Source organism: Nelumbo nucifera, chromosome 7 (genome assembly GCF_055504915.1).
Source record: "Nelumbo nucifera cultivar China Antique chromosome 7, China Antique-T2T, whole genome shotgun sequence".
NCBI classification, from domain to species: domain Eukaryota; kingdom Viridiplantae; phylum Streptophyta; class Magnoliopsida; order Proteales; family Nelumbonaceae; genus Nelumbo; species Nelumbo nucifera.
The window spans coordinates 28340653-28366224 of NC_142655.1; the positions used below are offsets into that span (position 1 = coordinate 28340653).

General features: G+C 43.7%; 1 protein-coding gene and 2 pseudogenes across 2 annotated transcripts in view; 2 read left to right on the forward strand and 1 right to left on the reverse strand.

Annotated features, from left to right (window-relative positions):
- Positions 1-3251, reverse strand: part of LOC104593366 (uncharacterized) — a 38667-nt pseudogene extending 35416 nt beyond the window's left edge. Inside the window, exons 1-3 of the transcript XR_016078950.1 lie at positions 3050-3251; positions 2456-2607; positions 2193-2274 (exon numbers count right to left, since the gene is read on the reverse strand). The product of XR_016078950.1 is annotated as an uncharacterized LOC104593366 (transcript). The remainder of the gene's footprint in view (positions 1-2192; positions 2275-2455; positions 2608-3049) is intronic.
- Positions 3252-9785: 6534 nt separating this feature from the next.
- LOC109114433 (putative cysteine protease RD19D pseudogene) lies at positions 9786-10239 on the forward strand (annotated as a pseudogene).
- A 14026-nt stretch (positions 10240-24265) lies between these two features.
- LOC104593365 (MADS-box protein AGL71-like) lies at positions 24266-24862 on the forward strand. Its single transcript, XM_010253131.3, has one exon. The coding sequence runs from the start codon at positions 24266-24268 to the stop codon at positions 24860-24862; it is 597 nt and encodes a 198-aa protein (XP_010251433.1).
- The last annotated feature ends 710 nt before the right edge of the window (positions 24863-25572 follow it).

Here is a 25572-nt window from a genome sequence, read left to right on the forward strand (position 1 = left end):
CCCTGCAGGCACTAAACCTGTGTACGGTACATATAATACACCTGTCAACAAAGGCTACTTTGGAAGGGACTACAGAATGGCCTCTGGAAATCTTTCCAACTCCCCAACACTCTCATTTGAACTGTTGTAAAAAGATCTGACTGAAAATAATCATGACTTTTCCAGTAACCATACCTTTTATCTCTTCTTGTCTGATCAGGTGTGGAATTGCCAACATTTGCATTAGTTCCATCCACTGCCCTATCTCCCAGTCATTTAGATTTCATCAAAAAATCGGACACCACTCACTTGAACTTGTTCCTTGGAAAAAAGCTTCAGCAATCAAGAAGGGCAGCCCAGTACACGCCCACCAATATGGGATCTGGGGAGGAACAGATGTGATCTCAAATAGTGTAGGGAAGAGCTGTTTAAGGGGTTGGTCTCCGTGCCAGGGATCATACCAAAATTTTATCCTCGAGCCATCTCCCACCACATACTTAATTCCCTTTCTGAAATCACTTAGATATTTCTGAACACCCCTCCACAATGCACACCCATAAGGCAAATTAGTCTCAGCTGGCTCCCAACTCAAATTGCTTTCTCCATACTTTGCCTGATTTATTCTCCTCCAAGAGGGCATTGGGTTGTTCATTCCATCTCCAAAACCAACTCTTAGGTATGATTCATGAGATAAGAAAGCCACTCAGAAGATCTCCTCATATCCAATCCACGGACCATGATGATCATTGAGTCACCTTCAACAAAAAAGTTCCTCTATGGTAAATCCTTTTGCAATTTCATCCCTTGAAGAGTGGCTTAAATTTCATCCTTTTTGACTATAAAAAATGTGATTAAACATTTCAATATTACTGTAATAGAATATTTTTATTTGTTAGTGGCATTAGTTTAGTACAAGTTCTTTATGATAAATCCTTTTGTGATTTCATCCCTTGAAGAGTGGCTTAAACTTCATCCTTTTTTGCTATAAAAAAGTGATCAAACAGTTTTGGCCATAAAAAAAGTGATCAAACAGTTCAGTACCACTGTAGTAGAATATTTTTATTTGTTAGTGGCATAAATTTGGTGCAAGTTCTTTTACCGAGACTGTACCATCACAAAAAGTTAAATGCATTCCTTGCTACTAAATTAATGATAATAGACAGTAGTCAGTAAATAATATACAGGGAAATTTTCATTCAGGCAAAGTCCAAATGACAGCTTATGCAATAAATTACAATAGATTTCCACGCTGAAACCCCACTCCTATTGATACCAACAATGGATGATCCTTCAAGGGTTTCGATATCAAACCTTGGAAATACTCGACTTGTATTATGGGAGTTGAGGAAGCAATTCCAGATCCTCCTGCTGCAGTCACAATGCATGAAGGTATAATCAGTGAATCTACCTCCTGATTGCAAAATATACAGCCTGTGAAAGGGACCTCCACACCCCTCTTGATTAGGTTTTCCCTTGTAAGAAATTTGTTCCAACAGGCAGTCCAAACCATGAAAGCAATCCTTGGAGGCACAACTAGGTTACAGAACAACTTTATCTGGAAAGCATCTATTGCTGGATTAGATAGCTTCTTTGAAAGGGATCTGATAGTGAATTCACCTAACTTCTTCCATGTCCCTTAGAGAGGCAAGTTCTTTTCTGTTCAGATGTCTTCTACAAGATCAGCCAACTCAGACAGTTTGCCTAGAGTAAAAGGTGGGAAGATTGGATTTGTATTGGAGATCACAGTGTCCAGAACAGAGTAGACACAGTTTAGCAATTCTTCTTGTATTAATATTCAATATTACTCAAATCCCTTGAATTATGTAGTTTATGATGGTACTTCTCTTATTCTCATCAATAGTAATCATTTTCACATTATTCATCAAAGAAGAAAATGAGAAAGGAATACCCTCATAAGTCGAACCATACTAGTTTAACTCCTTTTTCCTTGGCCAATAAGAACAAGAGTTAATAACATTTGTTGCCAATAGAAAGTTCTTATGTTAACCAACAACAACCAAAAGAACAAAAAGTAAATTTCAGCATATAACAGAAATAAACAATCAATGATGGTCAAAAGAAGAAATTCATAATGACAACTAAGTAACAGTAATGATTTTGGACATAGTTTTAAACAACCCATGAAAAGAAAACAGAATTGAAAGTTGAAACAGTAAGTCAACAAGCAATAAAGTGAGCAATGCAAATCTTACTTCTTAGGTGGTTGTATGCTTCCAGACTTTGAAACAGCATAGGATCTGATTACAGTACGCATATGGGTACAGACCCACGTCACTGTAAAACCTTATAAAATATCAAAATGTCAAAAAACGATAGGAAATTAAACAAAAATTAGTTTCCAAATCAGAATGCAACGGGTTAGTCTAGTGGAGTCAAAAATTAAGAAGGCTATGCACAATTATGTAAAATCTTCACTTGTCCTTACTGATTAAGATGACTTGAGGAGGGCCATTACCCAATGTTGGTCCCTGATAATCGGGGTCTTGGGAGGGGTGGACTGGATATTGACTTAGCCTTTGGCATTTTTCGTGCACTAAAACGTGAAAAGTTCTGGAAGTTTTTCTTTTGTTCAAACTGAATGAGATGAGTTACGAGTCAAATTGTCTCCTAGCAACAAGTTCATTCCATTAGCAACATAAAGAAGGAAAATGGGAGTATGGATATGAAAAATGCCTAAAAAATCAAGCAAAGGGAGTAAAAATTAATCTCAAACCATTTTCTAATTCCCAGAAATACAAAACCAAAGAAGACGACGACACGATTGTTGGTCAGATAATTGCAAATTTCCAGAAAACTACACAAAAGTTTAATCAAATTTCAAACATTGAACCAGATAAGGATAAATTGGACGATTCAATAAAAGGGGTGTCATTTCTCTGAAGGGATAAAAGGGATTCTGCTTACTTAACTATACTAGACTAGAGAAAGATGTACAGAAACGTGCATGCGTTTCTGTGACTCTGAGGAAAGGAAGACAACATAGTGAGAGAAATGAGATGAGTCAGTGTAAAGCAGATAGACAGACAGTAGAGGAAAATGGAAATATTACCGGGAAATAGTCGACTGTGTGATCTGTAGAACAGGAACAAGTTCGGAGAACGTGAGATGGGGGAGTCTTAAGAGCTCCAGAGCCATTTCTTCTCGGTTCTTCAGTCCTCTTTCCTCTCTTTGGTCTGTTTTCGAGCCAGTGAGATGCTGTATACTTGAAAAGCGTCTCGTCCAATACAGGTGCTGACTGCTGACGGATAAAGGAGGAGATCGAATTTGCTCCTGATAAAGCGGGCCTCACACCATCCTCATAGCGCATCGCAGCATCGCAGGCGTGCATTGAGGACATCTTTCGTAGTTGATCAGTTATACGTGACCAAAGTATTGCCACGTGGTAGATAAAAACAATTCATATTTGAGATGTTCCCAATATGATGTGCTGTTGGTCGTTAGTGGGTGCGCCCTGTAGGGCGCAGATGTGAATTCTCATGTTAATGATGTTCTCTGAAAACTAGACCGGATAATCGGATTGGGTCATCAAAGACTGGACTTAACCTAAACATTTAGGTTAGGATTGACCCACAGGTCAGATGGGTTATGGTTCACCTGGTCGGGTCAGTTGATCTTTGACTAAGTCAATAACATTTTACGAGTTGATTTAATCGTCTGATTCTAACAATTCCACCATCCAAATCAATATTGATTTGAAAAGTTAGTAGTGTGAAAAGAGGTAACATGGTGGTGACCTCGTGACCCAACCTGACCCAAATTTTTTTTGGGTCATGCCACCTAATTCGGGTGGCTATATAGGGGACCGGGAACCTAACCCACTTTTCTGGTTGGATCGGGTTCGTGGGTTGGGATGCCTTTATCTAGATGAAGTTAGCGTATGCCACTCCCCAAATTTTGGCAATGGCGGGATTCAAATCCCAGACTTTGAACCATCCCGTTGGCGAATCCAATTATTAAGTTCATTTTATTCCTTTTTCATTAAACTTGTATTTATGGTATTAATCATGTTTTAAAAAAAAACCCAAAAATGAAATCATTTTGGCCATCGATTTTTGGGTCAATGGTTTGATCGTTCGATTCGAATAGATGGTCTATTCTAACAACAAAAATTAAAAATGGTCAAAACCGTTGGACGAATCGACGGATTGATAATTCGACCACTCATCTTAATGGACCGTTGACCAATTCAATGGTTTTTTGCCAAGGACTGGGTTTAAGGTAAAATGGAACCGGTTGCCTAGAAAGTTCCCGGGCCAAATGGTTCAACCGCCCGAATCAATAGCAGTTCAAAAACCATGGTATTAATTCTCATTCTTTCATTGAATTCTCTATTCAAAATTACCTTTCCAGTTAATTAAATCCATAAACAATAATTTCAATTGTACAAAAACTTATATAAAACTTTTTTTTTCAATTGGTAGGTAAGCAATTCAACCAATTGAGTCAATTGGATCAACCCGTTATGCCAAAATAAAATACTAAAACTTTTAAAAACATAAAAATAAAAATATATTTTTTTTAAATTGGCACATCTGTGTTTAATCTATAATAAATAATTGTGCATTGTGGTGATGCTTGGCTCAATGGTTTAAGCTTGTTGGTCGAAAAATATGTTTGGTTCAACCTACTTTTAGTTGAAATAGTGATGCAATGCCTACTTAAATTGTGATGTCAAATAAATGTTTTTGCAAGAGTAAAGTAGCCATGAGAAGCTGATCTAGCACGTGCAAGACAATTGAAAATGCCTTATCAAGTATCAACAATCTTAGGATTCTCACCCCTTTTTTGTGCCAAGGAAGCTCACCATTAGAAGTTTAACAATATTGGTGTGTGCCTAGAGTAGAAGTTTTTACTGAGATTGGCTTCTGTCAGTGCAACTTCCTTTCTAATAGTTTTTACAGCCTTGCATTGGGAATATCTCCATACTTACGTGTTTTATTTCATGGGGATATATTCTCAATGCAAGGTTGCAGTAGGCTGTTCAAAGGGTGTGAGCATGACCTTGCACTGACTGAAGTCGAACTCGTGCACGGGAGATGTTCCCAGTGCACGAAGGGGATGGGCTATGGGGCGCGGCACATTCTGTGGGCAGCTGATCCGATCACGTTCATAGTCAATTAGGTTTGGTTTGGAGAAGATCTCAAGTCAAATCTATAAATTATAGTCTAAAAAATTCTCAGACCAAATCAAATCGTACTTAATTGGTTTCTATATTAAAATGGTTTGGTTTGGTCTGAGAATTTTTCATACTATAATCTATTGATTTGATTTGTTTTTTAATACGATTTGGGTCATTCTATTAGACTTAATGCAATTAGAAAGCCCAAGTAACTATACATGCTTGCATAAATAACAAATATACTTCAAATATCAAATTGAAATGTTAACAAGTGCTACTATTGTCACACGTACGCACACACACACACACACATAACCGTCGTTGACATGGATGGTCAGACCGTTTGGCCTAGAAACCACCAGGCAACTGGTTCCATTTCACCCTAAAATTGTTCCTTTGCAAAAAACTATTGACTTGGTTAGTAACCCGTTGACGCAGGTGGTCAAATCGTCGACCTAGACAACGGTTTTTGGCCATTTTATTTTAATTATTTTTTTTAAATCAGAACGGGCCATTCATTTGAACCAAACGATTGAACTACTGACACAAAAACTAGTGGCCAAAGCGGTTCTAGTTCAAGGTTGGTTTTGAAAACATTATATATATATATATACTAGTAAAAGTGTATGCGCGTTGCACATGACAATATCAAATGATGATGATAATAGTCAGCAACAAATGACCTTACTGGTTGAACCATTATCCTATTTAACTAGGAAAATAGACTAATTAAGACATTATATTTATTAAAACCTCTAGATTGTACCTTTTTTGATGTCTTATACCACCTATATTCCCTTTGGAAATGGCATACGTGTCATCCATCATGATTTTTTTTTCTGTAATGGAAATTTCAAGGTTACAATCTTTTTTTCTTTTTTAGGGAAACCAAGATAAGAATAATAATGGATAAAATTCTATTAATTTCAAGCTAAATAAATAGGTGAGACACTAAACAAATAGGGAGGATATGAAAGAAATAGAAAAAATATCAGAGCAATTTAGACAATAGCCCTTCTTGTTGTTAAAGCCATCCAATTGACCTCCCTTGTTGAAGGAGATTCCAAGAATGTGATTGGATGGACCACCAATTCAGACAATAGCTCTTGGCAACTTGGCCTTCACTCCTTGCTACAGCTATGCAGTTGACCTTCACTCCTTGCTAGGTTCATGCTTCAGATGGATCCTTAGAGAGATTAATCAAAGAGCTGAGTTTTAGCTAAATCAAGTTTGAGATGACTTTTTTGTATAGTGCTGATAAATTTCCTGATTCTTTTGTTATACTATTAATCTTCCTCCAAATTTGTTTTCTGAGGCACATTTTACCAAATTCTCTCACTTTTGGACAAGTACATTGAAATCATAAAGAAACCCTTTCCTTGGAAATTTAGACATACTGGAATAGTCTTAGATATGATGTAATTTGCAATTACCAAAGATATAATGTGGATAAGTAAACTTTGTATCTATTCTATTTTCAGTCCATCGATCCAACAACTTCTCAGGTTGGATAGATTGTTGGGGAGACTTCTCATCATCAAGTCCTAAACCCAAGTAGTCAACCCCAATCCATTCCAAGGATTCTGTCAATGTAGATGAACTGATGGACTTGTCTACACTTAGACTAAGGGATGTTGATAATGGTCATATGGAACCTTCAGTAGGTTACACTAAAATTAATTGGAGCTCCACCAAGGCAATCAGCCTTCCATGCAAACCCACCCGTTAGTCAGCTTTGAGCAATAGCAACAGTAGTGCAATTCATGCAGTTTAGATCATGGAGTATGGAGGTTCTCTATAACATGTTCTTTTTGGTATACTTTTAACTACCCATTTATAACTGTTTATAAACTATCCATTTATAACCATTCAAAAACTGTTCATGGATTATAAATAATTTTGTCTTAAAGATACTGTCACGTGTAAATGCACATACAAGTTTATTAATAATATTATATGTGTCCAAAATTGTTTTATATTTTTTTGTACTATTCTATTTAAAAAAAATATTTTTAATAATACATCATGGGTTAATCTATTTGACCTGAAAGGTTGAACCACTAACCCACCCCCTAGATAGGAAGATGATTTAATTTGTCATTGGTTTTAAGTTGTATATTTGATGTCCATCATTAATAAAATTATGTCTATTTTATCATAATTATTTTTTAATATAACAAATGTATAATAATAGAAATGTGTCCAGATTTTTTCTATATTTTTTGTATTTCTTATATCTCTAAATTTGTATTATTTATTTATGACACTATGAAATTATCCATTTGACCCAAATGGTTGAAGTACTTACCCACGACCTAGATGGAAAATATAATTTCATTTCTAGGTTTATTTTAAAAATATAAAATTTCATTATATTAATAATTATTGTGTATGGATTAGTGGAATTTAATGATGATAAAAAAACTTTAAAAATATTTTTTATATTTCTAAATTTGTATTATTTATTTATGACATCATGAAATTATTCATTTGATCTAAATAGCTGAACTACTTACCCACCACCTAGATGAAAAATATGATTTCATTTCTATGTTTATTTTAAAAATATAAAATCTCATTCTATTAATAATTATTATGTATGAATTTATTAGTGGAATTTAATGATGATAAATAAAAGTATAAATGTTGGATTCAATGAGAGAGAATGTGCTTAAATTTGAGAATTAATGAGAGGTAAGTGAATGTACTTAATGTTACACTATAAAATGTATGGATGTTCTAACAATATTTCTGGAATTTTGGTTGAACAAAGCTTACCCTTTCATTTGACATTTTGTAAAGTGTAAATAAGGATAAAATATGTATTTTTCAACCTATTTAAAGACTACACTATAATTAAATAACTGCAATAATTCAATGTGTATTGAATGGCAATTGAATTACTTGGAGAGAAATTACCTTTTAACGTTGACATTTCCAAAGTCAAAATGAGGACAAAAACATGTATTGTACAACTTGTTTGATAAAACCTTTGTAAAGATTTAAATTAATGATTGTAATTTGGTAATTAAGGCTATGTTTGGTTTGAAGGAAAAGGTAAGGAAAGGAAGGGAAGGGAAACCAATACAAGGTTTGTAAAGGTTTTCCTACCTTTCTTTTCCCTACACTTTCCTTCAAACCAAACATAGCCTAAAAGTCTCTTAAGTATACTTAATACTTCACTCTTCCTCTTTCGTTGTTGGTCAAGTGTTAGATGCATCTTCCTAGCTATTTCATGTACAATTATCCTGAATTATAATTAAGCCCAAGTGTTCTTGTTTGGATGTTTACATTGAACAAATAATAAGTTATCTTATTGAATGGCTAATGCTTAGTATTTAATCAATGTCCATTAATGTCCAATGAGCAATATTTTAAAATTTTAATTAGGGCTTAATTAGTTTACCTCGTTCCCAAAGGACTAAAAGATAAAAGCGATGAGGTCAAGTTGGGAAATGATGTGCATGGTTATAGCATTTTTAACTAATGGATCCAAACTTGGGATTAAGGATATTATTAACCCGTCGAGGTTGATGCAGTTTGGCCCAACCTAAACCTGACCCCAAACCCAATTAAGGATGACCCGATAGGGTTGGGTCAGTTCAGGTTTACCTCTTAACTGACCCACTAACATCTCTAAACCTACTAGACATTCTCTCACTTATCACATTCACACAAATACATAGAATTTTAGAGAGGCTTAGAAGCATAACCACGACCCATCCTCTCTCCTCCCCCATGTCCCTATGGTGTCCCCAAATAAGTTTAGAAGTAAGAAAACCCCCCATGGATAGTGCTAATCTCCAAGGCAAAAGCTAGATGCACTCTTAGAAAAAAATTTGCAACAGAGAACAAGATGATATTCAACAATGGTTCACACTAAAGAAGCATACAGCTAGCTTGGCTTTCATGGTGTTTTTTTATTCAACTGATATCTAAAGAAAACAGACAAAGAGTGGCCTAATCAAGAGAACAAAGTCTTGGGGTAGAGACCCCATTACCACAACTAGCAAAAGTTGATATATCCCCAGAAGTATATAATGTTGAAATGTAAATGAATAAGAAACATAAATAACATAACAATAAAAGTAGGGTAATTGTTCCCAACCCACCATCACTTTTTATGAATTCTGTTAAACTCATCGTGACTTTTCAAAACATCCAAAAAACTCACCATGTCAATAAGATTTTATTTTCTAAAACTCACCATCCCTTAGAATACTGTTAAAGTTCATTGACCCAAATTATCCACGTCAACCTAAATTCAAGTTTCATGACCAAACTGCCTTGAATAATGAATCAGCTTGTTAAATATTTTTTTGACCGAAATGCCCTTTAAGTGCCCAATCCTATTTCATATATAATATTCCCACTCACTATCTCCCTCCTTCGATCAGCGATTTCGTTTGTTTCCCGAAACAGTTCCCATCAAAACCCCTACACTTTCTAACGTCTTTCTCTGTTCTTTTTTATTCAAAGGTTTCTAGGGGAAGCGGGAACACAGGAAGTAGAGAAAGACGCTACTTAGAGCCGTTCACTCACCGGTCATCACCCCTGCTAATATACGCTCCTCTGCACTACTCCCTGTTGCTTCTCTCTCTCTCTCTCTCTCTCACAGTTCCCACTGCTCTGAAACATCAATGGAAAGTTGAAAACGTCGAAATTGATGCAGGGAAATTGTGGATCTTGTTGGGCATTTGGCACCACAGGAGCTGTCAACAGCTGGTGGATTGTGATCACATGGTTCACTGCTTTGATGACTCTAACCATAGCTCCATTTATCAGAATCCAGAAGCAATGTTGCTTCATACTTCATTTTTGAATTGATGATTTGTTCCATGTTTGTTTAGTGCGATGCAATGAACGTGACTTCCTGTGATAGTGGATGTGGTGGAGGCCTAATGACCAATGCCTACAAGTATTTGATGGAGGACGGTGGCTTGGAAGAGGAGGAGACATACCCTTACATTAGAAAACCTGGTGAATGCAAGTTCAACCCAGAAAAAGTGGTTGTGAGACTCGTCAACTTCACAAATATCCTTCTTGATGAGAATCAAATTGCAGCCCATTTAGTCCACCATGGCCCTCTTGCAGGTGAGCATTTTAAGTTTCTGGTTTAGATCTCTAGGGGAAGCGGGAACCCAGGAAACAGAGAAAGACACTGCTTAGAGCCGTTCATTCACCGGTCACCACCTCTGGTAACATACGCTCCTCTCCACTGCTCTCTGTTGCTGCTCTCTCTCTCTCTTCAAGACTCCTTTTGACCGGACAACAGCCATGACACCACCCGTCCGCCACCACTGTAGCCACTGTTACCACCACCCATGGTGACCACTACGACCACACTTCTCTTTCTCTTTGTGGTTTTCTCCACCACCACCCTGTTATTCTGCGTCCAGAGGAGTCCTAAAGCACTAGCTGAGATCCAGGCCTTGGTATCGTTCAAGCTCAATCTGCATGACCCGCTCGCCGTGTTGAACGGCTGGGATGCTTCCACACCATCCGCTCCCTGCGAGTGGTAAGGCATTGCCTGCTATAACGGTCAAGTCAGCGAACTCCACTTGCCTCGTCTTCAACTCGCTAGCCAACTCACTGACCACTTTGGTAAACTCACCGAGCTCTGCAAAGTTAGCCTTCGTTCCAACGCCTTCTTCTCTTTCTAAATGCTCTCGTCTTCGCGCCCTCTTCTTGCAATACAACTTATTCTCCGGTCGTTTTCTGCCGGAGATCTTCAACCTCACTGACCTTCAAGTTCTCAATGTAGCTCAGAATTTTCTCTCCGGTACCGGTATCTGGATTTTGATGCGGATTATTTCACATATAACATTCCCGCTCGGTGAGTGTCTGTCCTGATATTTTAATATTCACACTCAAGCATGATTGAAGAGAATTGTACAATTACCCATAAAAGTAAGTAAAGCAAATAGTAATGTTAGTGTAGTTAATAGATTTAGTAAGGTTAGAGTTCAAACTACACTAGCTTTGTTTCTTGCAAATATAAAAGAAAACAAAGAAAATAAAGTATAGATCTACAAGATCTCAAGGTTTTATGTATTGCAGTGTTTAATAACTTATAAAATAAACTACAAATAAGACACAACAACACAAAAGATACATAAGATTTTTAAAGAGGTTTCGACAATCCTACCTATATCCTCTACCTTATACCACCACTAAGGATTTCTGTTAACTGATTGGACTTCTTGGGCACTAGCCAAACCTTTATAACCAACAAGACTCTACAAGTGCCTACACTACCTAAATCAATTGGACTTACACCAGGTGCATCCAAACCAATAAGACTTTTGGGTGCTTGCAATACCTTGTAGTTAGGTTTAAGAGAGGTGCCAAAAAGATCTTAAATGGTATTTGATGAAGGGAAATTTGGCCCGACCTCGCAATCACTCTATGTGGCAAAATCAAAACAGCTCGGGACAAACAGCGCACCCAAGGCGTGGGTATTCAAGGAACCAGCGGTCCGAGCTCCCTTCTAGGAGACTCGAGCTCCTGACAAAAGAGCTCGAGCCTCACAAGGCAATGACCCGAACTGGCCCACCTCATGGCAGTTCGGGGCACTCCCCACCCCGAACTCAAGACTTCACCACGTCTTGCCACTCCTGCACCTCGCCTCCCAGATGCCAGGCTGACCGAACGTATCACCCCTGACATCGAGGGTGTCCGTATCCAAGGGCGGCGCACCTGATTGACTTGGGATCTGACGCGTGATAGCCGCACTTCAAACGACCTCCTGCCACGCCACCTGCCAACATCGTCACCAGTCGCAGAGACGACCTTGACAAAATGAGCAGTGACGGTTCTGCCCCGTCAGAAGGAATGACATCCGAACTGGCAGGAACTCAGAAATAATCATGCCCGATCTGGCAGAGCTTGGAAGTGAGTGCGCGAGGTGGTTATAAAAGGCTCCCGACCCCCCAAGAGCAAGGTATGCAAACCTTGCGCTATCTGGTTTCATTTTGCCTTTGAAGGATTCTAACTTGAGCTTCAGAGCCTCCACGCCGGGTCTCCCCCGGAGCGTTCTCACCCTTTGGTTTCAGGTTCCCCGTAGCTCCGTTCAGAGGCCAGGTCATCGACAACTAGGACCGGCCGGATCGCGCACCATCAATTGGCGCCGTCTGTGGAAATTCGCTTCTAAAAGCCACCCTTTAAAACTCTCAATCCCTCAACCCCCTCTTCTTCCAAAAACCCCAACACTCATGGCTTCCTCCAGTAACGTCGGACGTGGCACAAAGACAAACACCACCGGGGAACGACCCCAAGCTCCCATAGTATGCATCGGACAGTTCACCATCCCCCTTCCTGTTGATGGAATCCCCAGCTTGGATGCGCCTCAAACAGTGGCGCCCGTGAACCCTCCTACCATGAACATCCCCCCTTCGTTCCCTATCGAAACAACTTTTGCTGAACTAACCGTCGTCCCCCTGGTCCCCCTGGTGACCTGCCCAAACCAGTTGGACGATCTAATGCAATGCATGCGGGCGATGCAGGCCTAAATGCAGCAATTCCAGCAACATCAACTCCAATAGCACCAAGTACTACACACCACCTCTCCCAACATCATTATCAATAGCAATTCCCCCAACTACCCTTGAACCAGTCACTACTTCCACCTAGGCACCCAGCCCTGAAGCAGGTTAAGGCTTCCCCTCAGGGTGGACGCCCTCACCGCGGAGAAACCTCCCAGCCCCAGAACCCCTCTAATAGTCAAACCTCATCTCCAGACCAAAGGGAAAGGAAAATCACCCCCGCCTCGCAGCTCGCAGGCGGAACAGGAACCTCGCCCGCGAGGTCAGCACCTCGGCGCTCCAGGCCCGAGTTCCCGCTCACAGAGAACCAGTTCAGTGCCCTAGCAGTGGACTACCGACTTTCCGGGCCCATCGAGCTCGGCAACACAGAGGCCAGCAGCGCCAGTACCAGGCTCACTTAACGAAGGCGTCGACGAAGTTGCCGAACTGCCACCCGCGTCCTGCCCGAGCTCAGAGGGAAGGAAGAGACGAGCTCGGACGAGGTAAGAGCTGCCCTGATTCTCTCAGTTCCTTCTCCCCTCGCATCAGAACTCCTGGCAGTCCCCATGCCCAGAGACTTTAAGCTCCCACCTTTGGACAAGTATGATGGGTCCTTTGACCCCAACAACCACGTCAATGCTTTCCAGTCCCAAATGCACCTCGCTAGGGCCAATAAATCATGCATGTGCATAGCCTTCACCACCACCTTCAGGGGGGTGGCCCACACCTAGTACAGGAACCTAGCCCTAGGGTCAATAAGAAGTAGGACCCAGTTCGTGCAGGTATTCACAGCACACTTCGTCACCAGCAAGCGATGCCCTAGAACGGAGGAAAGCATCTTCGGGGTAATCCAGAGAGAAGGAGAGTCCATCCGGGGCTACATCAAGCGGTTCAATGAAGCATGCTTGCAGATACCGCGATTGGACCCTGTAGTTTAGCTCGCCGCGGCCATGAGAGGAGTGACGCACAAAGAATTCAAATGGCACATGGTAGCCAACCAGCCCGCGACCGTGGCCGAATTCCTCAAACTCGCAGACAAGTTCATGAGAATAGAGGAAGAAATCAACCAAAGGACCGAAGCCGGGGTCGAGAAAAGGAAAAGAGAAGGTGAGCCCACCAACCCAAGTGATAGGAGAAACCCAGCCTGAGAGGCGAAGCTGAGCCAGCCGTCCCGAGCTCCCTCAGCAGTTCGGACGGATTACACGCCATTAAACACGAGGCAGACTAAGATCTTGATGACGATCAAGAATGCCCCGTACGTGAAGTGGCCACCTCGCCTGAAGGGGAATCCAAACAAGAGGAATAAAAACCTATATTGTAGTTTTCACAAAGATCACGGTCATAGTACCGAACAGTGTAATAATCTTTGGGACGAGATAGAGGGACTCATCCGTCGCGGATACTTGAGAAATTTTGTACAGTATGATAACAATAAGGCAGGTCGACAAGGGGAGCATGGAAAGGATATCCCCGAATCCAGCAGCAAACCAGTCGAAGCACTGCTACGACAACCTCCGGAAGAAAGGCCAGTCCGAGGGACCATCCATGTGATAGTGGGAGGTTCGGTGGTGGCAGGATGTACTTCGGCAGCAGCCCGGACGTCAGTTCGCGAGGTAGCCCGAGAAGAACAGAACCCTCCAAAGAGGCCAAAGACGGAAGAACCGATCTTCTTCACGAAAGACGATGCGCGAGGTGTCCACTACCCTCACGATGACACGCTTGTCATAAAGCTAAGGATCAGCGACTTTGAGGTCAAGCGCGTGCTTGTGGATTCGGGAAGCTCGGCAGACATCCTCTTCAAGTCAGCATTTGAGTAGCTACAATTGCAGAGACGCGAGCTGAAGCCCTCAAATACTCCTCTGGTAGGCTTCAGCGGAGAAGAAGTTAAGCCCCTAGGGAAGATAACAGTACCTGTGGAAGTCGGCACATGGCCCTGTGCGGTCAAACTCAACCACGATTTCCTGGTAGTCGCGACCCCTTCCCCATACAATGCCATAATAGGACGGCCATTTACGCATATTCTGCGGGCGGTGGTCTCCACCTACTATCTGGCAATGAAGTTCCTTACCGACTTCGGTGTGGGGGTAGCGCGGGGCGACCAGCTTGAGTCCCGCAAGTGTTATGTTGCCGCCCTGAAGGGAAAGACCAAGGCGGTCGATGACCTCGAACTGGAGCAGCCTACGGAGCAGGGCGAGGAGCGAGCTTTGCCCACAAAAGCGATTGTCGCAATACCAACCTCGGCAACGGATCCGACTCGAACAATACAAATCGGTGCTTCCGTCGAGGAACCCCTACGAACTGAACTGGTGAGTTTTTTACTTCAAAATTTAGATATTTTTGTCTGCTCCACGACCGACATGCTCGGTATTAGCCCCGGCCTAATAACTCACAAACTTAATACTGACCTTGTAGTTAGACCCGTTAGACAGAAGAAACGCAACTTAGCCCTAGAGCGCTGGAGGGCGGTCGACGAGGAGGTAGAGAAGCTCCTCGCAGCAGGCTTCATAAGGGAAGTCCATTACCCAAGCTGGGTGGCCAACCCAATGCTGGTAAAAAAGGCGAACGACAAGTGGTGCATGTGCGTCGACTACACCAACCTGAACCGAGCTTGCCCGAAAGATTGCTTCCCCCTCCCAGAATTGACCGCCTAGTCGACGCGACCTCGGGACATGAGTTGCTAAGCTTTCTGGACGCTTACTCGGGCTACAATCAAATCCGGATGGACCAGTCCGATGAGGAAAAAACCAGCTTCATAACCAAGTTCGGCCTGTACTGCTACAAGGTCATGCCCTTTGGATTAAAAAATGCCGGGGTGACTTTCCAAAGACTTGTAAATAGGCTGTTTCGGCCCTGATTGGCACGGAGATAGAATGTTATGTAGACGATATGGTCGTCAAGACACAGTTTTCACAGGAATTAATACAAGACTTAGATTCTGTCTTCCAAATCCTGCGTCAATTTAGCATGAAATTGAACCCTAACAAATGTGTCTTTGGTGTCACCTCGGGCAAGTTCCTAGGGTACATTATCAACCGGCGCGGTATTGAGGCCAACCTGGACAAGATAAAGGCCATCCTAGATATGAGACCACCCCAAAAAGTAAAAGAAGTTCAGAGGCTAAACGGCCACATAGCCGCTCTGAGCCGCTTCATGTCCAAATCAGCAGACCGCTACCTGCCTTTCTTCAAAGAAATCAAAGGCAAAGGGTTCGAGCGAATCCAAGACTGCCAGCTCACGTTCAACGAGCTAAAAAGCTACCTCACTAGTGTGCCAACCTTAACCCGGCCCGAGGAGGGCGAGGTCTTAGAATTGTACCTCTCGGCAAGCGACAAGGTGGTCAGTTCGGTACTAATAAAAGAAACAAACCGGGTCCAGCGACCCATCTATTATGTTAGTAAAATTTTGCAAGGAGCAGAGACAAGATACCCGCAGATAGAAAAGCTAGCATACGCACTGGTGATAGCAGCTCGGAAACTCCGCCCGTACTTCCAGGCTCACACCGTCATCGTCCTGACTGACAAACCTCTGAGGCAAGTTTTACTCAAACCCGAGGTTTCCGGTCGACTGACGAAATGGGCCATCGAACTCAGCGAGTACGACCTCCAGTAAAAGCCAAGAACTGCTATTAAGGCCCAAGCCTTGGCAGATTTTATCACCGAGTGCACGTTTAGCCTCGAAGCCCCTGAGTCGGTTGAGCCCGAGATCCCCGGTTCGGGTGAGCTCGGAGCTCCCGAGCCAATAGAGTCTGAACCCCATGAAGTAGCAGCCAGTGTAGCATCTCTCCTGGTTAGGCCAAACGCGAACTGGGATGAGGAGCCCTGGATCCTTCACGTAGATGGCTCCTCGAACCAGCAGGGCAGCGGGGCTGGAATACTGCAACGCGGCCCGAGCGGCACAAAATTGGAATACGCACTACGCTTTGAATTCGCAACATCCAACAACGAGGCAGAGTACGATGCACTGATAGCCGGGCTTAACCTAGCACAAAAGGTCGGAGCAAAGCATGTAGTTATCTGCAGTGATTCCCAGCTCGTGGTCAACCAAGTTACAGGCGAGTACGAAGCACGCGAGCTCACTATGATTGCATACTTGGCAAAAGTAAAGGAGGCTCTGCTTAATTTCCAGTCACACTTCATCAGGCAAATCCCGAGGTTAGAGAACACTGAGGCCGACGCCCTGTCCTAGCTAGCCAGCACGAGTCACAACGCCATGAGAACCGTGTACATAGAGGACTTACCTCGGCCCAACATTCTCGATGGGGTAGAAGAGGTCGCTCCCGTCTTTGAGGCAGAGCCGAGCTGGATCGACCCACTCGCGAGCTTCCTGCTAGATGGAACCCTCCCTGCGAACCGCAATGCAGCTAAGAGGGTGCAGTGCCAGGCATCCAAATACGTCATAATAGACGAACAGTTGTACCGACGATCCTACACGCTCCACTACCTGCGATGCTTGCGACCGACCGAAGCCGAGCTCATACTCCGTGACACTCATGAAGGCTTGTGCGGCGGACACCTGGGAGATAGAGCCCTCGCTCAAAAGGCACTTCGACAAGGATACTACTGTTCAACGATGAAGGCAGAGGCCATCGAGCCCGTTAGAAAATGCGACAAGTGTCAGAAGCATGCCAATATCCACCATCAGCCGGCTGCCGACCTCAAGTACCTCACCAGTCCATGGCCCTTTGCACAATGAGGCATCGACCTTCTGGGGCCATTCCCGCCAGCAACAGGTGGGAGAAAGTTCCTAGTGGTGGCAGTAGATTACTTCACAAAGTGGATAGAAGCTGAACCTCTGGCAACAGTTACAGCCCGAAACATACCGAACTTCTTTTGGAAGAATATAGTATGTCGCTTCGGGCTACCCCGGATACTGATATTCGACAACGGCAAACAGTTCGAGGATATCAAGTTCCAAGAATGGTGCCAAAGTATGGGAATTAGTCAAAACTTCACGTCGGTCGCACACCCGCAGACAAACGGTCAAACAGAAGTAATGAACAAAGCCATCCTCCGCAGACTGAAAGCACGACTAGACCGAGCTAAAGGGTTGTGGGCGGACAAGCTACCAAGTGTTCTATGAGCACCGAACTACGGAAAAAATCGCCACGCGAGAAACCCCCTTCAACCTCACCTACGGCACCGAAGCGGTAATCCCAGCGGAAATCGAAGTACCCACGCTACGACTAGAAGCATACGACGAGTAGACAAACGGAGACGAGTTACACACCAACCTCGACCTACTGGACGAGGCGAGAGACCTCGCGCACATCCGAACTGCGGCCTACCAGCAAAAGGTAGCTCAGTACTATAACACCAGAGTAAAGAAGAGGAGCTTCCGCGTCGGCGACCTGGTTCTCCGTAAGATCATGGTACCCGAACCCGGCATGGGAAAACTCGGGCCAAATTGGGAAGGACCCTACAGAGTAAAGAAAGCACTCGGGGGGGCATACGAGCTCGAAACCTTAGAGGGTAAGCGAGTACCCCGAACATGGAACATCGTCAACTTAAGAAAGTACTACCTATAAACCACCAAGGCAAGCACCCCGAACATACCGAGCTAACAAGACAAAGGCGAAGCAGAGGTAAAAAACGAGCTAGCAGGGAAGACCAGACAAATGATCAGTTCGGCAAAAAATGCTCAGTTTGGAGACAGAACAACGAACACTTAAACAAAAGAAAAGCCATTTCATTTCAAATAATGAAGTGTACATTCAAAAAAAAAAAAGAAGCCATTTCATTTTTATAGGCCCGGGGCTACTTCTTCATTATCAGAAGGCACTTCGACGATACCCGAAGGCCCCGCCTCCCCCTCGGAATCTGGTTCACCATCCGCAGTGTTGACCATCTCCTGAGTGATGCGCGAGGTGGATATAGCGCTGATATCAAGCTCGGGGTACGTATTCTGGATCATCCACCGGCTTTGTTTAAAACCCCTCCTATAGGAATCCACCATCAGATCATCAAAACCTGGCGAAGCAATATAGTCATCAACAGTTTTCTTCTTCGCATCTTCGATGCCTTGAGAGAAGATCTGCGTCCTCTCCCTGATGTCCTCCTGAAGGTACTCGACCTGATGCTGCAGATCCAACCTCAAGTCCACCATATGTTTTACCACCACTCCCATGGCCTCAGCATCTCTCTGAGACCTCGCCTGCCTAAACCGCGCGAAACGAGCAGCCTCCTCGGCAGCACGAGCAGACTCTTCAGCAGCTCACGTAGTCGTCTCAGCAGCGCGAAGAGCCTCTTCGGCAACTCGCGCCTGCCTTGAGCTCCTTTCCACCTAGGCCGCCAAGGCGTGAATAGAAGAGTTCACCTACCAAAAGAAACACAAGTGATCAAAGAAACCAATAGAAAAAAAAAGCCGAAGAGCTCTAAAAAAGGGAGATCACTTACCACCATGGCATGGGTAACGGCACGACAGGCCACTTGGTGCAGAGGGAGATCGGTCCACACCGCGACTTCCTCGGGGAAAATGGCCTCCCTACTCCTTTGAAGAGCATGAGTAGGCGACAACACACTCCTAAAGTCCCCTGAGGCCCCCGAGCCTGACGGCCCAGCTCGTGTGTGGGTAGACCCGGAATAAGCGGGAGCACCGGAGTAGGTGGGAGTCCCCGTGTGAGTAGTCTCGGCATAAGGGGCCCCCGCCGGCTCCTGCATAAGAGGAACCATCTCGGGCTCCCTAGGCTGATCTTCTGTCGGATAATCCGGCGCCTCGGGCTCCGCACCCTGGGGTAGCTCGGCGCGAGTTCGCTTAGCAACCCGCTTCCTCCTCTTCATGCCTTGGAACAAGTGCCCACCACAGGTCCCCCGAGAGTCCATCACACCTGCGAAAAGAAGTTCGGCATCAGTAAAAAAGCAAAGGAGAGCAAGACAGAATCGCTAGGGGAAGAACCTACCCGAACTCAGGCCGGCCGCAATAAGCTTGGCCTCCGTCAGATACTGTTGACACTTTAGCCAAAGACGCGCCCATTGCCGGAGACCCTTCACCGTCTCTTTGTCAAGTGTGACGCCGGAGTCGGGAGCGGCCATCCCCCAGTCGGTCTAAAACAGCCACCCCAGCACACTTCGCACCCCGAAATAGTCCCGCTTCCACGCCGGGACCTTGTTAGGGAGTTCGTGTAAAAGCTTGAAGCCCGGACGAGGAGACATGTAGTATGCCCACCTATGCTCGGGGAGGGGACCCGCTTGCTTTTTAAGCATCAAGATGGAAGAAAAAACCTCCAAGTCTAAAGGAAAGCTCTCTTCGCAGAATAGGGAGATCGTCCCCACTAAATTCCGAATAGAGTTCGGGTGGAGCTGGCCGACCATCACACCGAAGTGGTTTAGAACTTTGACAAGGAGGGGATGGAAAGGCAGTCGCAACCCCACAGCGAACTGCTCCCGGAATATCACGATCTCATCAGGACCGTGTTCCCAAGGAAAGCTACCCGAAGGGATGAAGTAGGCATACTCCCCGGGCAAGTTATAGTAGTTTATGAGGGATTGGAGTCCCTTAGGCGTCATTGTCGAAGGGCCAAACTTGTCTAAAGCCCGACCCCGATGAGAGGTGGACGCCAGACTACTCGAGGCGCCTCGGCCTATGGGTTCAACCTCTTCCTCAAAATCTACATCGGGCTCGCTAGAACTATTGGGGGACGCAACTCAGTTCGTAGAACCTGCGTCAGACCCGCTTGGAGGACTGTCTGAGCTATCCAAGCTAGACATCGGGGAGTAGGAGATGGATTCCAGGAAAGATACTCACCCGGAAAGAAGTTGGAGTAGATCACAGGAGCTCGAACGAGCGGAAAGAACCTGGGACGCGAACTGAAAAGACCTGAGCGCAAACCGAAAAGCCTGGACGCGAGCTGAATCCTGGACGCGAGCTCAAGAGATACAGTAGTAACAGCGACTGGGGTCCCCCCTCGCTATTTATATCCACAGTGACCAAAAAGCAACAACTCAGATCAAAGCCGATCCGATGGCCCACAGTCACGCTGATCACACATCCTCCGAAACCAAGACGTGACCAGCGCACGTCTTCCTGAAACGGACGGCGCCGACGCACGTCTTTTCGAAACTGACGGGGCATCGGCGCACGTCTTTTCGAAACTGACGGGATGTCAGTGCACGTCTCCTCACAATAAAGGCGACAGCAGCACGACTCTCGAAATTTGAGAAAACGCCTACCGTCACGTCTCCCAAGCGGCGCCCTTTTTTGAAAAATTCAAATTAAAGCACTCGCCGTCACATTTATCAGCATTCACTGGAACTCTGACAATACACCTCGCGCCATCAGTCAAGTAAAATTCGAAGTACGGGGCAAATCCACCTGCCACCTTGCAAACTCCCCGTGCCAAGGCAGGACCCTTAGCGCAGGGAGTAGGGGGCAATTGATGAAGGGAAATTTGGCCCGACCTCACAATCACTCCACGTGGAAAAATCAAAACAGCTCGGGACAAACAGCACACCCAAGGCGCGGGTATTCAAGGAACCAGCGGTCCGAGCTTCCTTCTAGGAGACCCGAGCTCCTGACAAAAGAGCTCGAGCCTCACAAGGCAATGACCTGAACTGGCCCACCTCATGGCAGTTCGGGGCACTCCCCACCCCAAACTCAAGACTTCACCTTGTCTCACCGTTCCTGCACCTCGCCTCCCAGATGCCAGGCTGACCGGACGTACCACCCCTGACACCGAGGGTGTCCGTATCCAAGGGCGGCGCACCTGATTGACTTGGGATCTGACGCGTGACAGCCGCACTTCAAATGGCCTCCTGCCACCGCCACCTGCCACCATCGTCACCCGTCGCAGAGACGACCTTGACAAAAGGAGCAGTGACGGTTCTGCCCCGTCAGAAAGAATGACATCTGAACTGGTAGGAACTCAGAAATAATCATGCCCGATCTGACAGAGCTTGGAAGTGAGTGCGCGAGGTGGTTATAAAAGGCTCCCGACCCCCCAAGAGCAAGGTATGCAAACCTTGCGCTATCTGGTTTCATTTTGCCTTTGAAGGATTCTAACTTGAGCTTCAGAGCCTCCACGCTAGGTCTCCCCCGGAGCGTTCTCACCCTTTGGTTTCAAGTTCCCCGTAGCTCCGTTCAGAGGCCAGGTCATTGACAACTAAGACCGGCCGGATCGCATAAACATCTACATGCTCAAAAATCTTCTACCATTACAGCATAGGAGCATGTTTACAATAACAACAACCTTACGCTCTCCTATCTTCTTAGAATCTCGTAAAAATCTCTTAATCTTTGACTAAGAAACGTAAATTGTATTTTTTATATTTGCTACTTTGATGTTTTGATGGTTTTTTAGTACAAAAATGAAAAATGGAATTTCAAATGATTTAGAATCTATTAATCATGAAGTAAGAAATAATAAAGCATAAAAATTACTAATGACTTTACCATTAGGGTTAGGCTCAAGTACCAAGATAAATAGACATGATGGTTGGGTAGCTTAAGATGTCAACCCTAATCCAACTTGAAGTGAAGTTGGAGTCAACTCTAACCCTAACTTGATTGTCAACATGACGAAATCCAACTTGACTTTTTTGTGTTTGGTTCAGATTAACCTAGCTCAAATTGTAGCCCTAATTTGAGAGGGCTTAAGATTAGTTCAACTATTTTTCTTTGAAGAAGTTCTTGCGGTGCATGGCTTGCCTAGGGAAATGTCTAATAGATGATGATGATGATCAAAATTTGATTCTTTAGATTTTTTTTCTTATCAAGCATAACCTCAAAGCATGGTTTTAAAAATCGGACCGGACCAAAAAAACTGGGAATGGGTTAGGTGATCGGTTTCGTTTTTCCCCAAAATTGGATTTTTGCTAAAAACTGTTGACCTGGGCGGTTAACCATTTGATGGTTTTGACCATTTTTTATTTTTTTGTTAGAACAGATCGACCGTTCGAACCGTTTGACCCAGGAACCAAACCCTGTCCGGTTCATTGTCTGGGTCGGTTTTAAAAACCTTGCCTCAAAGTTTCCTAAATAGGCCCTCGTCTTGCAAAGTCAAGAGCTATCGTGTGTGTGTAAATCCTGGGAAATCCTCGTATTGCACCCCAATTTTATTTATAGGGCGAGAATAGTACTAGGATGGGTGACCTCCTGGGAAGTCCTCGTGTTGCACCCCAATTTTATTTATTTATCTTTAGAATTTAGCTTGTATTTACAGGGTGTTACACCGTCTTGTGTAGCCCCTCTCGATTTCTATAAAAAAGGGTAAATTACAAAAACCCCCTATGCTTTGACCCCCACTGTATTATGACCGTGAGACAAAGGCCCCCCTTGATCATTAAATCAGATGACAGAATACATTAAATTACCAAAATACCCCACTAAACTTTTTCTATTTTCTTTTTTTTTTTGCCCTTTTTCTCTTAAAACCTATTCAACCTATTGTTTTCCATGAGAAGGGATTCTCTGCTCATCTCCTCCAAACCCAAGGCTCTCTTCTGCCCACAGAGACGCTTTAACCTCGGAGAGTGAGAGGTAGCATCATCATAGCCTACAAGAAACGGTGAGTTAGGGGGAACCCAGATCAGAAACTACAAATTCAGTGAAGATTGCAGAGACAATCTTGTTTGGGACTGGTTCTTATTAACTTACCAGCTGGGCACTGGGTCTACCCCAACCCAAAACCCATTAAAAAGCAAAAAATAATTGTATTCGTCTATTAGTCAACTGGGTAATATTCTACGGGAAGGGGAAAGATGGGAAGTGGATTGAGTAGTTCAAACATTTTGAACATTGAATATGAAGATCAGCTCCTGGTCCTAGCAGTTGGATTCCATTAGTAAGCTTCCGTAATCCTGATAGCTAACGCCTGACCCAATTTCTCTGAAGAACAGAGCGAGCGGTGGCCCCTCTGAGTAACAACACTCTCGGCTGGGTTCTTATAATATGATCCATTTCCAGTCTAATATTGTCTTGCCGTCGTTCTCTCTAAACAAATTAAGCGTCGGAATTTACTTTAAACCATAAACCAATGGTGGCTAATGATAGCCAATAAGCACTCTCCTCTTGTTTCATCTTCGAGGCGAGGAGGAATGCTCGTACCATTCATGGAATTATGCAAGGGTCTCGGTTCTGATAGCCATCAAGGACAGTCGGAAGTTAACATTCGCTTAGGGTAGAGAGAGTGTGTGTGAGGTTGGGGAAGATGAACAAAATATTTTTTTCGTCTGGGGATTAAAAAAGATTACAACGGCCTTTTTTGGACGGAAGATTAACGGAAGGGGTATTTATCTCACGATCATAATACAGGGGGTCTTTGTCGCAAAACAAAGTACAAGTACATGGGTATTTGTAATTTACCCAAAAAATCCAAGTCAAGAAAAGAGCTTCTGTGTGAATGAATGATTTACGTCGGTTTTCGTCGAAATCGGAGATTCGAATAATACCGTGTAAAGCCGATCTCTTCCAAACTCCGTGCGTGTAGAAATTACGCGCTTTTGCCTCTTAAAAAGCCTCGATGGCGCATTCTCTGGTACTCTTGCTCACTCTGCAACACTCGCCCGCGCACTCTCACTTCTCACTTCTCACTTCTTCCAGTTTTCCATCGACATAATCGACTCACAAATCATTCGTTCACGTTGATATCTTTCACACTAGGGTTTGTGAAGACTGAGCACGTGATCAGAGAATGGTGTCCAAAAGTTTTCTAAACAGATCGAAGGGATTGAAGAAGAAAACCTACGAGTTATCTACGCTATGTGGGGTTGATGCTCTAATGATTGCGTACGAAGGTGAAGGCTCGGAGGAGCCTCATATATGGCCGGAGGATCCGAAAGAAATCGAGCGCATCATAAATCGGTACAAAGGTCTCAACGAAGACGACAGGAGCGGAAAGCGAAGGAAGCTCGATGTCTCTGGCTTTCTTTCGGATGTGAAGATGGCCATAGACGATCAAATGGATGGGTTTTCTAACGCTCAACTACAGGAGGTTTTGGCTGCATTGGAATCCAAGCTAGCACTGGTGCGGTCGATGAAGGAGGAGGTAAATGCTAAGAAGCAAGAGAAAAGCGTTCGTTTGAAGCAAACGGAGTTGGGGACTGAAACATTGAAGCTAGTTTATGAGAGTCATCCTATTCATCATCATCACCATCATCTATTGTCTGATGAGAACCCCGTGAGGACGGCGACCATGACAGATTTGCATCCTTCTGATATCTCCACTCAGGATCCATTGGCAATGATATTGATGCAAGATTTGCAACTGTATCGAGGGTTAGCTTTTTGACCAAATCACAATGTATACAAACTATGACACTGCCAATTTTGAAATTATTTTGTACCATCTTTTATTTATTATCATTGGAGGTCTATGATAGTTGGGAAGCCACAGCTAGTGGTTCAATTTTGCATAGAATCAGTTTCTCTTTGTTTATATATATATATATTAGACATTCTTTTTTTTTTTTTCTGATTCACCTTTGTATAGTAGCAGATATTCCTTCCATCCATTTTGGTGATGGAATTCAGAAGATCTATAACAACAGATGGAATCTTGTATGGTTTGTTTCGTTTCCTTCTAATAAACCAATTAAACAGTAAAAGTTGCAGAAACTCAACAATACTTGTTAGATTGAACAAGGCCTCAAGAAGCAATTAAAACATGTATATTAAGCTGTAGATACAACCATGAAAAAGGAAAAGGAAATAAGAATCCAAGGCTTTGCTTTCATAAGATTTTTTTGCTTTTGAGCTTTGGGCTGTGGAAAACAAATTGACCAAAAAATTGTTTCGATCGAGCATTGGGTAAGAGATGCTTTTAAAAGCACCGCAATGTGAAGTCAAAACACTTTTAGGCTGCAAACCACAAGGCTTTTTCTTTTTTTTTTCTTGATTGGTAAAACACAAGCCTAAAATTGGGGCTTTATGCTTTTGGGATTTAAAAACACAAACCCTGAAGTTTATCCAAAAGCAACCCAAACTTTCAGTTCTTTCCTT